At 41.2% G+C, this 18,413-nt stretch overlaps 1 protein-coding gene across 1 annotated transcript in view; it reads right to left on the bottom strand.

The window, feature by feature from the left end:
- Positions 1-1,599, bottom strand: part of LOC139445553 (alpha-aminoadipic semialdehyde synthase, mitochondrial-like) — a 31,952-nt gene extending 30,353 nt beyond the window's left edge. The window contains exon 1 of the mRNA XM_071226699.1: positions 1,274-1,599. Within this exon, the coding sequence (XP_071082800.1) occupies positions 1,274-1,516 (243 nt within the window). The 5' untranslated portion in view covers positions 1,517-1,599. The remainder of the gene's footprint in view (positions 1-1,273) is intronic.
- Between the last annotated feature and the right edge of the window lie 16,814 nt (positions 1,600-18,413).

Raw genomic sequence — 18,413 nt, forward strand, 5'->3', positions numbered from 1 at the left:
TCTACTGTTTTCAGATTGTACAGGCTGACTTCACTTAAAAGTTAAGTATTAATTTAACATGTTTTTAAGAGGTCACATGCATATTAATTACCACAATGTCCGGACTGTGCACCAGTGGTACTTAATTCCAAAATCTACATAAGCAATCCCCCATTCAGTTGCCATGGACAACATGAGCTCAGAGCACCTTGCATAAGTGTCCAGGAACGACAAGACAAAACCATGAAACCTTGTTTAACTTTATAATTGAAATAATGTAATTTTTTAACCAATGGAATCTCACCAAGATCTGAATAAGCACGTGCTTGTCTAGAACTACAAATTGCTTTTCCATGAACTCAAGTACTTCAGTAAATATAGAGCAGGGATTTATCTAGGATTCCAAAGTGCCCTTATAAGCCAATTTTGGAGAATGTTCTTTTAATTTCTCACATTTGTCAGTGAAATACATGTACTTTCTGCAAGGCCACAACACTATTGATTACTATACATCACAAATTTATCTTCTTTTGGTATGACGGAGCCAGGGATTGAACCCAGGACCTTCCACTATCCAGACAGACGCTCTACCACTAGACCACAGAGGCGGTAACCTATGGACTTGACTTAATATTGCTGGCAGTCCAATCGGAATGCAGAATCATAATATGTCATGGACGAAAATATTCTTGTCACATGATCTCGACCACAGAGGCGTTCGGACATCAGGAGAGTTTCATCCCCTAGTTGTGAGGGAATCTGATATTTGGGTTTGAATCAATGATCGTTCCTAATAATGACTCGTGGTTTGTCAGCACCAATCACTTGCTCATGGGTTCCACCAAAGTGGTAAAAGTATGTGACCTCACTTCAGGCTTTCCTCCCTAACCCAACACACCAGATACAACTGAAATACTGTTCAGAAAGCAATGATAATCTCAATTCACTCATCCGTCTTGTGACAGCATTACGGCTAGTGGTTTGAGGATTACTAAGACAGACACCTTCACCAGAGACCCGAGAAGATCCGGGGTACCCGTAAAAGGCGCTATGCTTGTCGTAAGAGGTGACTAATGGGATCAGGTGGTCAGGCTCGCTGACTTGGTTGATGCATGACATTAAAGTATTCCAACTGCGTGGATCGATGCTCATGCTGTCAATTACTGGATTGTCTGGTCCAGACTCGATTATTTACAGACCGCGGTCATATAGCTGGAATATTCCTGAGTGCGGCGTTAAACAACAAACAAACAAGCAAATAAAACCTTCACCAGGACGTGACATGGCTTCTTACCTGCATGCTGTAGGCTCTCCTGTTGGACGGCTGGACAATGACCTTTACCCCATCTTTGACAAGTTTCGCCACATGACTAGGGGACAGCGGTGCTCTTCTCTCCCAAACATTAATGGTCTCACGTCGAATGGCAACTACCCTCTGACCATCACTCATGTGTCGCCAATTGGAGCACACAGCGCCACCTACACGCTTGAACATGTGGCGACATGCCTCATGGCGACGGCACGCATGGTGCAGCATGGTCCGATATCAAGTGACTGATCTCCGAAACTTTGTCTCAAACTGCCTTGGTGAGTCTTAGTCCCGTGTCTCCCTTTGGGATGAGTGTGTCCAAAATGTTTCTTTTGTAGCTCTCACTGATCGTTAATCTCCTTATTCAATATCATGGACTCAAAACTGCATGCGGTCTGAAAAAGAGATATTACATATTTTAGGTTTGATGAGATGACTTTGATGGGGAGTTCTGTAGCTCACCTGGTTATGTCTTAAAATGTGCAACATGTTATAGTTCAAATTATACTGACATTAACCGCTAAATGACATCTTACGAGAATGTCATGTTTGATGTTTAACACAGTACTCTGCAATAGTCCAGCTATATGAAAGTGGCCTGTAAATATTCAAGTCAGGACAGTTGTTGATACTACGTGCAATGATCCACGCTGTAAGGGTTTGTGGACAAGTAACTGAGCTTGATCTCAAACATCTGCCAAGTCGCCTTATACAACAACCAGAGAATAGTTGGGATCTACATTGGAAATCACATCTGGTGAGCTTTCTGATCAGCCAATAAGTGTAAAGATTTTAACTGAGAAAGAATTAAGAGCTGCATTAACTGATTTCTGTGTCTTGAAAAGGAACAAATGGGCAGTTTCTCATAGACAATAATAAAGTTTGCACTGTTAAAGTGTCATGGATATTTTATACACCATCTTTCTAAATGCTATGACATCTACCCCAAAAAGGGTGTACCATTGAGGGAATAGTGGTCCTGTGCACAGCGCACAGGTCACAAATCAGGTAAGTGTTGGATGGGTGATCATGTTCTGCAGCTTGGCTCCTGAGTGAGTGGGTGAGTTGGGTTTAATGCCGCTTTTAACAGTATTAAAGTTATATCGCGGCATGTCAGCTTAATGTGGGAGAAAAGCCCCAAGTGATGCAGGTCTCAGACGTTTACCACTTTGGTGGAACCCATGAGCAGGGGTATGGTGCTGACAAACCTAGAAACATAATCGGGGCGAACCGGGATTCGAACCCACAATCATAGGTTTCTGGCGTGCCCAAGGGACGCAACTCTGCACAGTGAATCAGGGCGCCTTAGACGACTGGGCCCCCCGTGCCCCCCTTGGCTCCTGAGAGTTTCTGGGGCTTTGGTCCTGCCCTACACTGAAGCACATGCAACACATGTGGTGTCTCCTTGGGCAAGTGACTGATGATAATGCAGAAAGTTATTGCTTGCCTAGTTGAGATGTGATGAGTCATTGAATTTTTCGCACTTAAGGCCACACTATTGTTTTACATGCTTTACAGATCTGCTGACTAAATTTGGTAAAAAATAGAAAAATAAATATCTACATTTGCAAAGTCATTTTTATCTCGCTGATAACTTATTACACCAAAAAAATATTTTCTGAACAGAGACCCACTGAAGGTGACATATATTTAACATGGGAGTCAAAATAATGGGTTTATAGGTTAAATATTGGTGTATGGGTTCATAATTTTGACATTAATATTATAAGAATAATTTCATTACCAAATATATCAGTGCATGTATTCTTAGCAAGTCTAGAGGATTGAATTAGGCAAGTCTACATAAGTTCAATTGGCAAAGAATGTAATAGGGTTTTGTTTAATTCTTAAAAAGAGCAGAGGAATTCACAAAAGAAAAATGCCTGGACTAAATGATAATCTACAATTAAGCAAATGACTCAAGTGACCCAGTACTTTAAATTTAATATCCAGTTTGCCTCTCAAGAAAACAATGATAAGTTATCAATCAAAATACGCAGTACTACATGTACACATCACTAGAACACAATTCGAAAACTAGTGAGGTTTTTGCATAACGAAAAAGAGCACCTGATTCACGAGTGAACTTTTCGGCAGTAAGCCAGTGCTTGACAAGGTTGGGAGAGCCTGCCTATATTTAGATAAATCGTTGTCAGTGGAAAAAAGTGTTTTAATCATTTTTGCCGATTCTTTAGAATGACAAGTGGACCCGTTCCCAACACACACACACACACACACACACAATGCCCGTTCCAGAAAATTCTTCATTACGCAAAAAAATGCTACAAACAAGTTTGCTGGCACCACGTATCTGAGTGTCAAGGTCGTTGGAAAAATTCGTCTAAGGTTATGTAGTCAATAAATCCCCTGACACGCTTCTCAAGTCAACAAAAATGCAACATGTAAGAGAAAATATATGGTATATGCTATATCTCATACATATCTAGCTGCAACTACAAACCTTTCGTGTGAAATGCCAGAAAACATGAGACCGTGTAAGTCGGTCAAAGTTGCAAACAAACTTCCACGAGGCAACCTGAGTTTGTTGTTTCATGTCACGTGACCATCTCTTTCAGCCAATCAAGTATCTTGAAACGGCACACACCTCTTCCCCCTTTCCCCGCGATGACCATCATATCAATTATATTTTTCATTAGTTTCGCGTGAACAAGTCTCAATAAGTTACACAAAGCGTAGAGCATGATTCCATAATAGTTAAATATATATTGCAATAACTTTCTGCACATCAAAAAGCAATGGATTTTTTTAATTTTGCGTAGCGAAATTTGTATCCATACCAAATGAAAAGAATCGTAAAAAAGTTATTGGACACAGTCCAAAGGAAAGCCCATTAGGACCATATTTGTATTTTGTTTTTTCTCTTTTAATACTCGTAATTACGAGAATATAGTCGTAGATACGATCTTTAAAAAGTCGTAATTACGAGAATAAAGTCGTCATTATGAAATCAAAGTCGTAATTACGACTTTTCAAAACTCGTAATAACGACAAAAAAGTCGTAATTACGAGTTTTGAAAGTTTAAAAAGTCGTAATTACGAGTTTTTAAAGTTTAAATAGTCGTTATTCCGAGAGAAAAATGCTTATAAAAGGCAGTATAAAAGGATGATTCTTCCACTTCCACATGTAACTTGTTGAGTCACTGCACCCGAAACAGTTCTGTTTTCGTTTGCCCATCGTATGGGTATACAATTGTCATACCTCTCTTTGTTTGCTACAAACTATGGATGTATATATACTGAACAACAAAAGTTCCTGTGACATTGAATAAGATTTAATGTAATGTTATGTTTTTTACCAAATCTGAAACAATTTCGGTTTGCAACGGATAAAAGACTCCTGTAAGTGTTCAAATGGTTTAATTTGCCATACTGACTTTAGAAAATGCGTGATTTCATAAAACATGAACATGCCAAAATGTCAATTTACAGATCAATAGCGTGTATGTCCACCTCTGGTTGCGATGCAAGCAGCTCATCTTCGTCTCATGGAATGGACCAGGCGTCGCACAAAGTCCTGTGGGATATCTGTCCATATCTGCTGGAGCATGTTTCCAAGTTCCTGGGGTGTCTGTGGAACACGTGGTTGACGTCGAAGGCGCCGATCCATCTCATCCTACATGTGCTCGATTGGTGAGAGATCAGAGGAGTGAGCGGGCCAGGGGATGACATTCGCGTTGGTTTGTTGAAGGGAATCCTCAACAAGTCGAGGAATATGAGGCCGGGCGTTGTCATGTTGAAAGGTAATGTCTGGGCCATGACGACGCAAAAACGGTAGAACAACAGGGCCGATGATCTCGTCACGGTAGCGCTGTCCATTTCCCTCTACCACTATCAAACGGGTCCTCTGTCTTGCTGTTATCCCACGCTATACCATAACCTTTGCCGCCCCCGAACCGATCTTCTTCCATGACACAATGATTGACGTAACGTTCACCTCGACGTCGGTACACTCGAATCCGTCCATCGCTGTGGCTGAGGTGAAAACGAGACTCGTCAATGAATAGAACTTGTCCCCACAGCATGGCAGTCCAGCGTAGACGCTGTATCCACCACTGTAGACGTGCTTGGGGTTGGTTTCCTGTCAAAATGGGACGTCTGGCGGGTCTTCTGGCGACAATCCCTGCACATCTGAGGCGGCGACGTACGGTTTGTGAAGATATTCGTCGAAGGCCACGGATGCTTCTGGCAGTCATTGTTGCTGGCTGGAATTGATTTCGTAGGTGTGTTGTTCGAATCCAGTTGTCTTGTCGATTATTGGTTACGCGTGGCCTGCCACTCCGAGGGTGGTCTCTGACTGCCTTCGTCTGTTGCCAACGTTGCCATAAACACCAAATGGTGTTTCTGTGGACGTTAAATTGTCTTGCAACATCACGTTGACTCGATCCTGCTTCAAGCATATACCAATGGCTCTCAGACAGGCGTGGCGTAATTTTGCACATGTTTTTATAACCATTTTTGGGTAGTGAAATGCACGGGGCTTGCATAAAAGTCAAGTTTTGCATGGATTGCATGCTTTTCAGTAGCAGTTGCGTTTTTTGTGACTTGATTCCATACATGTACTACAATATTGAAAACCAAACTTTACTTGTTTGAAAAATACACTAAAATATTGGTGTCACAGGAACTTTTGTTGTTGAGGATATATATGACGGCGGTCTTTAAATAATCGAGTCTGGAACAGACAATCCAGTGACTGACACCATGAGCATCGATCCACGCGATTGGATGAACGAGGCGACTAAGGGGATCGGGTGGTCAGGCTCGCTGATTTGGTTGATGCATGTCATCGTATCCCAATGGGCTTTCGTACAAAGGATTTAGATCTACTTATGCAAAATTATATATAATTATCAAAAGCTACAAATAGTTTAACACGAGTTTGAAAATTGAGATAATTTATTTTGCATTGTAAAACGAATGTGAGTGTGGTCAGCAATCTGATTGATTGAAAACGTGATTTAATGGGATTCGAACTCTGGAATTGAACTGCCCAAAAGACGTACTGAGCCAACTCTATTATCGGCGAACATACCTGCATGTTATTGATGCAACGTATACACGTGACATTAATAAGAAATCACACACCACGAATGTGCCAAATAATTAAGTTATTGAGAGAAGATCGCCAGCAAATTAGGATGTCGAGCGTTGTTTTTGTGCCTGGGCATGCATAGTTACGTGTAAACGAGGAACCGTCAAATGAATAGGATTTGAAACGTATCAAATACTTTCCATCTGTCTGTATCTAACTTTCTAAGATGTTTCGCTAAAAGATCAAAGACTCCGACTGTACTTAATCCTGCGATAACGTACACTTTTTGAGTTACGTCATAATGAGCTAACGTCATGACGCTGTTCAAATTACCTCCCTCGTGATCTAAGTATCCTTGGTAACATCGTTCTTTTATAACTGTCAATCAAAAGGGCACATTCGCATTATTTATCGCTGGAATATTTTCTTAAAACTTTCGAATATTTGAATATTATTACCTGTTAGAAATATGGCACAGATGATGCCAACCATCTCTCATGGCGACCCGTGAAGATCCGGGATAGAATATGTCTTCAGCAACCCATGCTTGTTGTAAAAGGCGACTAACGGGATCGGGTGGTCAGACTCGCTGACTTGGTTGATGCATGTCATCGATCCCAATTGCGTGGATCGATGCTCATGATATTAATCAGTGGATTGTCTGGTCCAGACTCGATTATTTACAGACCGCCGCAATATTACTGAGTGCGGCGTTAAACAACAAACCAACAAACCAACCAAATCATGCCGCGGGGTTTGCCAAACATATTCACACACACACACACACACACACACACACACACACACACACACACACACACACTTTTTTTTATTTCGAAAAAAATCTTTATTTCTGTATAAATTACCAGAGAAAATAAATAGATCTTAATTGTGCACCCCTCCTTTTAAAAAAAAAGCTGTATCCGCCCATGTCTGGACACAGGCATGAGCAATACTTAAGAGTTTCATAACCACATTTACACCAGCTGCTCTGTGTATGACATAAGGCCCCATTACTCAGGGCTGCGACTTTTGTGCCACCTTCGAGCGATCAAAAACTGGCCAGGACCCTCAATGGTCGCCTTAACCCAGAAAATCATGTTTTTATGTAACTGCCTCATGCTGCAGTTGTTCAGCAGTAACTGCTCGAGTTGTTCAGCGTCTGCAACCACAATGAAATACTGCAGGTATACAAGCCCTCTATTTATAGGCAGACTGAGGAGGCACTACAGGTAGCTCAAAGGAGGCAGAAAAGAGGCAGAAGCATTGCCATGGTGTCTCAAGGGTTGCCATGGTCGCCGAATGGAGGCACGGCGGTCGCCATACTCATCGTTCAATGCACGCTGTTGGTCGCCGAAAGATGGCACAAGGGAGACAGAAGCATCGCCCAAATGTACGGGACAATATTTAAGCAGAACGCATCTATTACCTGGCGACCATTGGGCGACCACTGGGCCTTCATTCTGCAACAACGGCAATGCTTGTGCCTCTATTCTGCCACCTTTGAGCCACCTTTGAGCAACCAACCTCCTCGGCGACCTTTGTGCGACTGTTTTGAACATGTTCAAAATTCACGGCAACCATGGCCTCCATGGCGATGTCTGAACCTCCTGTGTACCACCCTGGAACGACCTTGGCAACCATTCTGCCTCCTTTGAGCCTCCAACGACGACCTGGTAAATTCTATGGTCGCACACGGGAGGCACAAAGGTCGCCATCCTGTGTTAAGGCCCCATTAGCGACATACTGCAGTCGAACAAAATGGCCACTGTTGCTTTACTTTCCCGGTGTTGTCGCACGGCGGCGCCATATCACGTCCCGGGCCGTCGATTAACGTCGGTTACGGTATCCTGTGATGTTACCGTAAACACACCGAAAACACACTATTTCATTAGTGGTGGAAACAAAGCGACACTGAACGTCGGATTTGTTTACATGTGTGAGCTCGGCCCAACAATGAACTGAATGTTTCGAGTCATGTGATCAAACTGAAGCAAATTAAAATTTTAAAAAACTTAAATGTAAAACATATTTATTGCTGCATGGGATTATGAATAATCAGACACTATAAGGATAATACAATGTGACTTTAACCATATTCTACCCATTTCAGTGGTGTTATATTATGTTTAACCCACAGGACCATGTAACTAATATTAACAAACAATCTCGCGTACGGGGCCTAACACGGTCCTGTTATGTGGTTTATCCCTCATGGTGCCTGGGCATTAGCTGGCTTTATACACCGCTCTGTGCCGCACCGTGATGACATCGCGGTTTCAAAAATGTATACATTGTATCGAAAGTGTTACAACGATCTTACTTCTACATACAGTAACCAAATTGTATAACATCCAACTAGAGTTGATCGTCTCGCCAACAGTATCTTGTTTGTTTGTTGTTTAACGCCGCACACAGAAATATTCCAGCTATATGCCGGCGGTCTGTAAATAATCGAGTCAAGACCAGAGAATCCAGTGATTGACATCATGAGCATCGATACACGCAATTGGGATAGATGCCATGCATCAAGCATGGGTTGCTGAACACATATTCTACCCCGGATCTTCACGGATCCCAAAAGTATCTTAATTCAAAATAGCCTAGCCATCGATGGAAGTGCCGGGATTCTAAGTTTGCTATTCATTTTTACTTTTAACTGTAATATTGAATCACCCGAATGTGGCAAATAAAGTCTAGCAAGCGCCCTTATTTGAAATCTAGACCTCCAATAATTCATGTCATTGGAAACAACATATCCTAACGATGATATACATATGGCTTTTATGTCAAAGTATACACTCATTGAGAACTTTCGGCGAGTTAAATTTACCGATAAAAAAAATCCCGTTGAAATTGTCTGCTCAATGTTTTTGACGCCAAAACAAAATTGACCGCAGTCATATATATCCTCAACAACAAAAGTTCCTGTGACACCAATATTTTAGTGTATTTTTCAAACAAGCAAAGTTTGTTTTTCAATATTGTAGTACATGTATTGAATCAAGTCATAAAAAACGCAACTGCTACAGAAAAGCATGCATTCCATGCAAAACTTGACTTTTATGCAAGCCCCATGCATTTCACTACCCAAGAATGGGTATACAAACACAACGGGATTCCATATGCATTGTTTAGCATCGTGCTGACAACAACCACTCAGAAAAACAACAAAATTATGCAATTATTCAACACTACGAAATGCTACGCCTGTCCGAAAATGAGCGTCTGCGAGCCATCGGTATGCTTGAAGCAGGATCGAGTCAACGTGATGTAGCAAGACAATTTAACGTCCACAGAAACACCATTTGGTGGTTATGGCAACGTTGGCAACAGACGAATGCAGTCAGAGACCATCCTCGGAGTGGAAGGCCACGCGTAACCAATAATCGACAAGACAACTGGATTCGAACAACACACCTACGAAATCGATTCCAGCCAGCAACAGTGACTGCAAAAAGCATCCGTGGTCTTCGACGAATATCTTCACAAACCGTACGTCGTCGCCTCAGATGTGCGGGGATTGTCGCCAGAAGACCCGCAAGACGTCCCATTTAGACAGGAAACCACCGTCAAGCACGTCTACAGTGGTGGAGACAGCGTCTACGCTGGACGGCCATGCTGTGGGGACAAGTTCTATTCATTGACGAGTCTCGTTTTCACCTTAGCCACAGCGATGGACGGATTCGAGTGTACCGACGTCAAGGTGAACGTTACGTCAATCATTGTGTCAGATCGGTTCGGGGACGGCAGCGTTATGGTAAGGGGTGAGATAACAGCAAGACAGAGGACCCGTTTGATAGTGGTAGAGATCATCTGCCCTGTTGTTCTACCGTTTTTGCGTCGTCATGGCCCAGGGATTACCTTTCAACATGACATCGCCCGGCCTCATATTGCTCGACTTGTTGAGGATTCCCTTCAACAAAACAACGTAAATGTCACCCCCTGGCCGACTCGCTCCCCTGATCTCTCACCAATCGAGCACATGTGGGATGAGATGGATCGGCGCCTTCGACGTCAACCACGTGTTCCACAGACCCTCCAGGAACTTCGAAACCATCATCCCGAGGCAAGAGAGTTAACTGACTATAAAGTCCAGTTTCCACCCTTGCCGAACTAGGCTGACATTATGGAGTTACATTTTGGCTGGGCTAACGAGTCTATATGCATAGTCCAATCAAAATCGAAATCGAAATCCGGTTTGTAAACTGTCGTGCAGATTTCGATCGATTCCAGGATTTGCACAGCATGTGCACCACCAACTCGTTGTCAACAGATATTTTCCAAATCTTTTTCAAGTTTTTAATCAAGGTGCTCACGTGATTTGATGGGAGGAGTTTATGTGATCACGTGACACTTTCTTTTCACCGAACTCAACCCGACTGTGTCATGTGCTAGATCAAAGCAATCTCGGCGTATGGCAAAACTCAGCCAGCTGCAAGAAATGTTTCCCTTTTTCAGTTATCAATTCTTATTTTAGAATCCCTGATGCAAATATGCAAAAACTCCACCCAGGGAGTAGATGAAATTAACATTTAGTCCCAGAAATAAAGGTATCTTATTTAAAATATAAATATACAAATTATAAAAGATAAAAATAGAGCCCTGAAAAATGCTTTTTAATCAGGCCTAGGGCTTGGACAATCTGGACTTGACAAATCACTCTAGACTTGAGTTGGATTCCTTTCTTAATTTATTCTTTAGGGTCTGAGAGACACTACCCACGGCTACAGTCAGTGTGCACCTCTGAAGTTCTCTGCCAGCTTGCCAGGTTCATACAGCCCCATGCACCCAAGGGGACTGGTCAAAAATCAAATCCACCTTCTTTTTCTCTCTGTCCTGTTTTCAAGGAAATTGTGTGCACTTAAGACCTCCTGTAGGTTTAAGACCTCCTATAGGAAACCTTAACGCTACAGAAGGTCTTAAGTGTACAGTGATGGGGTGGTGATATTAGTGTATAAGTCACACGTGGCAGGTCAGACAGCATGCAACAGGAGAACAGCCTATGACCAATATTAATTATTGTGGACTGTTACGACACTGTTGCACAGAAGGAAAATAATTGTGATCTGAGGCCTGCTCTAAGATATCTTATCTTATACTTCTTGACCGATGAGGGGGGCATGGGTGGCCCAGTCGTCTGAGGCGCCGCGATTCGCTGTGCAGAGTTGCGTCCCTTAGGCACGCCAGAAACCTATGATTGTGGGTTCGAATCCCGGTTCGCCCCGATTATGTTTCTAGGTTTGTCAGCACCATATACCCGTGCTCGTGGGTTTCACCGAAGTGGTAAACGTCTGAGACCTGCATCACTTGGGGCTTTCCTCCGACATTAAGCTGACACGCCGCGATATAACTGGAATACTGTTAAAAGCGGTGTTAAACCCAACTCACTCACTCACATAAACACTGCATGAATGGCCAATAGATCATTGTTACCAACTTACCAAGTGAGTGAGAAGTTTTTATCATCAATAATTTCATAAAAAGTATTTTGTTCCTCTACATGAACAAGAGCAGAGCATGTTTTTCTTTCTTTACCTTTGAACTTACAAAACTTAGTGCATGCAATATGCATGTAAATACTGGGGTTAATGACATTTTCATTTCATGTCACAGCCAATATTGATTTATATCCCTTACCTGCCCTGTACTAATTTACACAGATGCTGTACTGTTGGGCATGTATAGTGGTAAGTCAAGCAAATAGTTCAATTACCACATGCATACGGAAACATTGTGTTCAGCCTTTTCTTTCAGTGATTTGACTGGTATAATATTACTATTACTATTAATATTTGGCAGTAAAACCAGCTGTTACTCATACAGCTGCAAATTTATTTATTTTTTATTTTATGGAATAACCAAACCATTTGCATAATCTACATTTTAACGTGACTCTGTAACATCTATGCCAACAAATGGCTGTAACTTTAAATTTTGATAATGTTTAAAAAATTTAAATGATTTTGGTGTCTCGTAGGTTTATTGGCCCTATATGTCTGTAATTTTATACACTACCATTTGTTTTTACGTCACATTTAAAATTCAACATATGGAAAGAATTCTTCTTTTTAAGAAAGAAGTTTTCTCGCTGTTCACTGATAAGATAATAGCTGTACAGGTGTATGAAAATAGCAGTATAAAAAAGCATTTTTAATGAAATAAAAATAACATTTTGTACAACACAATGTGCAGCAAGACCCAGTCAATTTCACATCCACTGGACGAATGTAGTTTTCAATAACTAAGATTGTGGATGATGGACAGAAGTTGCCAAACTTGTGATGTTAACTGATGAACAAAAGAAACGTTTCGGTAAAACCCACGAGCATGGGTATGGTGCTGACAAACCTAGAAACATAATCGGGTCGAACCGGGATTCGAACCCACAATCATAGGTTTCTGGCGCGCCCAAGGGACACAACTCTGCACAACGAATCGCAGCGCCTTGTAGCCGAATGCATGTCAGTCACCAGTCTGATGGTACGTGAGAGGCACACTGGATGGACGGGAGACAGGCAATTCCTCATAGTCAACGTCATTGGTAAGGTAGCAGCCTTAACCCACGCCACGACTAGCCATGCACCATAACAATACCCCTGAACGTCATGGAGCTTTGTCCCCAAAAGTATTTTTAAAATATTGAAAGTCCAAGTATACAGAAACATGCATTTCTCCAATCACAAAGAACTGGTTTTTTTTCCTCTGATTGGCCAGGATTAGGACACACTTACATCGTCACAATATAGAAACAGGTGACACCAGACCCATTAGACTTTTTATAGGCAAAATACACCCACAAGGAAAGAATGTTCCAGACAAGTGCAAGAAATGAAAGAAGCAAATATCATTCACCCCCGTTCTTCTGAATGGCACTTTATCACTGTCATGGTTAAAAATGTGACAGCTCTTCCCACTTTGCCGTAGATTATAGACTTCTCAACGCAGTAACCAAACCTAAATGTTTCCCTCCACCATGATTTGAAGATGTCGTTGATGATGTAGGCGACAGCCTTGTCAAATATTTAGTGTCCTTGATTGTGTTAGTGCCTTTTGGCAAATACCACTCCAGATACAAAACACAAGTGGCCCTTCATTACAACTGATTGTGTTTATGAATTGAATCGCCTCCCTTTCGGCCTCATAAATGCTTCAGTTGCATTTCAGCAAACCATTTCAGAGGCAATAAAGAAAAGACAAGGCAGTATTCCAAAATATCAAACAAGCAGGAATCAATCTAATTCCAAGCAAATGTAAATTAGCCACAGAACAAGTCACCAACTTTTAGCATATCCTTAGCAAAGATGGCATCCATGTCCATCCTTCAAAAATAGATTCAGTCACATAGATCCCACCCTGTAAAAATGTCCATGACGTGCGTCTTTCTTAGGTTGGGCCTTGTATTATCACAAATTCGTAGCAAACCTTTCTGGCATGGCTTCCCATCTACACAACCTTCTGATTCCCATCACAGTCAACAACTGTTATGGCCTCTTGAAATGGAAGATTTGAAATATAAATTATAAATAAATAAGGGTTGCAGGCATACTGTCCCTCATGGTCATGTCTCTGAGTCAAAGATTATGGCTTTGCTCACAAAATACTCTGTATTGATGAGGACAGCTACATTGCAGTTGGGACTTTTTATTGAGGCTGAGTTAAAAAAATGTAAGCAGATAGAGGCTAGGTGTTTTATTTACACACAATTATGAGCTGGTCAAATGGTCCGCCCATTGTATCATGTAGAAAATGTGTCAAATAAGCAAACAAACCAAATGCAACAAAACAAAACAAAATACTTTGAAACATTGTTCTAAAATAAATAAAATGGATACCTTGGATTATTGTTGGTGTTTTTCTTAAATTGATATAGAAAACAGGGACTGCTTCCAGTCTAAGCTGAAGCAAGCCTGCAAAAGTCGTACACACAGATTTCTTAAAAAATGTTTATACCGCATGGTGCATTTTCACTTCACTGTTGAAGTTTGACATTTTTACCATCAGGTAGATGTCATTGTACAGTTGGTTGACATAGTCGATGTATAACCAATCATTTACATTGCATTAGTTAGACTTGACTTTCCTGACGCAATAGTATCTGGTCAACGAAGAGAGGACGTCTATGTAAAATTGATAAGTATGGACATATTTGGCCGGAATTCAGCATTTTAGATGATAAAACTTGCTAAATAAATGGAGATCATAGGTTTTTAAACACAATTATCACCAAGAGATTTCCAAATGGTATTAGGGACTATCATTAGCCAACCATTCTTATAGCAGGCTTTGAGGACTACCTAAGCATGTTTGGGTTTGTAGGAATCCATAGCCAAGCTATCAGGCTATAGCAGGGTTTGAGAACTTCATAGCTGATCAGATATATGTTCACAAGAATCAGATTCATGCCATTTTCATTACATTTCAACGATAGGCCTAATCTATGATATCAATACTAGTATTCAGAGACCTAATTTTATAAATATGTGATTTTAATCTCAATAAAATCCTTCCATCTTTAAGAACAAAACATAAATTTGACCAATTGTTGACTCTCAGAGCTGATGTCCAATGCTCTTCTGCCTCCTATGTTTCATTATGCACACTGGGATTACAGAGGGTCAACTGTGTAGGGTGGGGTGAGGGTGTGTCTTGCGGGCCTTATGCAGAAGATGATTTGTCTGGCAATGGGTATTTTGTAATAAGTCGAGTGTAATAGTTCATTTTATGTTGGTTCCATGTGATACCTCCAATGTTTAAGCCTTATGCAGAGGAAGATTTGTCTGGTGTGGCCCATTCTGTACTGTGTGATATGAACCTGTTCATTTAAACTTACCTTAATGTGGTACAATCGATATATATTCCAGCCCAATTTAACTCTATATACCTGAAGGATCAACTTAATGTGGGTGTCTGGCGGGCCTTATGCAGAAGATGATTTGTCTGGCAATGGGTATTGTGCAATAAGTAGAGTGCAATTGTTAATTTTATGTTGGTTTTATGTGGTACCTCCAATGTTTAACCCAGCCCAAATTTTGGGACCCTCTCTCGGGGGTATGGCAGACCTTATGCAGAGGAAAATTTGTCAGGTATGGGCCGTTTTGTACTCAGTAACATGTACCTGTTCATCTAAAATTACTTTCATCTGGTACTTTGAATGTATACTCAAGTCAAATTTTACCAGAGTGTCCACTGAGTGCATTATGGGTCAACATTTGGGTGGGGTGGAGTGGGGTGTGGTGGGCCTTATGCAGCAGACGATTTGTCTGGCAATGGGTATTTTATACTTAGTAGAGTGTAATAGTTCATTTTATGTTGATTTCATGTGGTACCTCCAATGTTTAACCCAGCCCAAATTTTGGGACCCTCTCTGGGGGTGTCTGGCAGGCCTTATGCAGAGGAAGATTTGTCTGGTGTGGCCCATTCTGTACTCTGTGAGATGAACCAGTTCACTTACACTTACTTTCATGTGGTACCTCCAATGTTTGATCCAGCCCTTGAATGGTACCTTCTTTTGGGGGACCAGGAGCCACACGCAGCAGGGGGTCCCCGGCAGACATCCATATATGAATATGTTGGGTTACACAGTAAATGTTCCTGTGTTCCGATATTGGTACAATGTTCGTTTAACCAAAGTGCTCTGGGCTGCTGCTCTAGTAGGTTTAACCAAAACTAGCTGTTAAATCATTCTAAATGCATATTAGAAATGAGATACATAATTGGATTAGTGAAAAGCGATAACAGTTGTTCATGACATAATGTATGGATAGGTCCAAGGGCGTAGGTTTTCGGCCCTCGGGTGGTAGCTCAGTGTGATGGTTGATGACAAAACTCAGGGGTGAAGTTTAAGACGACAGAATCCATGTTTATTGTTGATGGTTTGGAATAAGTCAAAAAGGTACATGTTGATAATAACGTGACAGAACGCACACCGTGACCGAGTGGGCAATGTTCCCGGGTGGAGACTCGCTCTGTGACTTACCTTCTGGCTGTCTCCCTGACTGACCATGTCAGTCTTGTTTTGTAGAGCGAGGTATTACGTAACGTGTGGCAAGGTCAATGTCCCACGTGTATGTATATACGTAAGATCCGGGGACGTAAGGAGGTGTTAATTTAAATTTATAGATAGCGCTTGAGATTAAGGGTCCTGCTCGGAGGGGCTTATGATAAAAGGGGATACACCGAATGTTTGCTGAATATGTTAAACAGACAAAGGGTATAGAATTTCGGTGCACTTGGAAACATATTGAACCAGTTAGGCATTTAGATAAATAAAATGTTAAATAAAGGTATTTAAATGGTTTGCACTATTTTAAATAAAAGTATTGAATTGGTTTGCACTATAACAGATACATATAACTCCGAACATAGTGATAATGATTCTGAAAATATATGATGCCTCTTTCAATACTTATTCATGAAGTTACTGATTAAACTTGATGTCAGCCTCTTGTCTTGTCATGAAAGATGTCTTGGTCAAGTGGCTGGTCACGAGAAAACTATGTTCTGGTGAGTGTGGCGTTTTGAAAGTGTATTAGCTTGTAATGATATTAATTGTAGTTATGGTTTGTATGGTGTTGATATTTATAGAGGATTGACAAGGGGCGCTGCTGAACACAGGCTAATGTCATAACCCCTGATTACGTGCTACTTGATTGGATGCTGTGTCCAGGAAGGTGATTGCGTCCTTCCTGTATTCATCAGGAATGAATTCTTGTGTATTTGACCCAGAGCAGTGAATGTGTGAGTGAGTAAGAACCTATAAATGGTTTATCAATTACATGTAGTTAGATGCATCTTCAGTTGATTTGGGCAGTAAGTAAAGCGACCTTACATTCCCAACTCAATCCCTTTGGAAAACCCACTTAGACAGAATAGGGACCAACGGGTAGATGTAGCGTCGGTACCTAGAAATGTACCCCACTAACTGTCAGTACGTAGATACTTACTGATATCACAAATAAAGCATCACATTGAACCAATAAATGTGTCTACCTACGGTCGTTTCAAGTAAGACTCTAAGGTATCTTCTGTACCATATACCAGTCACAGAGGATGAGGAGGGTAAGTGCTTTACTTCCCTGGGTGTGACGCCTATATAAACGGGGTGGATCTTGGCGCAACCCTCTGCCAAATACACGAGAATCCATTCCTGATGAATACAGTACCAATAACATACCTGACACAACACCATCCAATCAGGTCGGACGGTAATCAGAGGTTATGACATACATGCGCTTGTCTTCAGCGCCGCCCCTTGTCAACCCACTGTAAATATCAACACCATACAAACCAAAAATAAAATTAATATCTTCACAAGGTGATACACTTCCAAAACGCGACTCTCAAGAGAGCATAGCTTTCTCATGGCCAGCTATACTTGACCAAGACTTCTTTCGTGACAAAACAAGAGGCTGACATCAAGCTGAATCAATACACAGATCTCTGTCATGTGCCATACACAGCAAGTTTCTATGGCGCCTTCACTTTGTACGGAAACTGAGATCTTGTAATACTGTCTCTACAATAATGTTGTTATTACATAAAAGTTGTATTCAGTCTGTTTTAACTTTCTCGGTGCAATGTTGGTACGATGGCATCTTACTTCAAAACAAGAATAGAACTTTAAAAAATGGTAAACTTAGGAGGAAAGAGGAAAAATCCATCTCATTAAAATCAGATCTTAGTTCTGGCTATGCTAAACAAATGTTTAGCGGTAGCGAAAACTAAGATCTGATTTTAATGAGATTGGAAGAAGAATGTGAATGTGAGAACCTTGACGTTTTATAAGATGAGAATGTTGTCAATTTGGCCTCACGCATATTAGACGATCCATCTCGCTTTTCAAACTCTTGGAATTCTGTTTTATCATCTGGCAAGGATTAACCTGGAATGTTTCACCAATGAGAGAACATCCCCCCTGGTCTAAAAGAAATGATATTTTTTGGCGTGTGATGAGATTTTGCAAATTTTCAAAAACATTTTGTCTTCCCACAGTGGAAACTGTATTTGATATTCCGTATTTGTGACTCGAAGTATGTTGCAATTAATGTTACTAGATTATATTGATATTTT

Source organism: Haliotis cracherodii, unplaced genomic scaffold (assembly GCF_022045235.1).
Source record: "Haliotis cracherodii isolate W230 unplaced genomic scaffold, xgHalCrac1.p SCAF_6, whole genome shotgun sequence".
Taxonomy (NCBI): Eukaryota; Metazoa; Mollusca; class Gastropoda; order Lepetellida; family Haliotidae; genus Haliotis; species Haliotis cracherodii.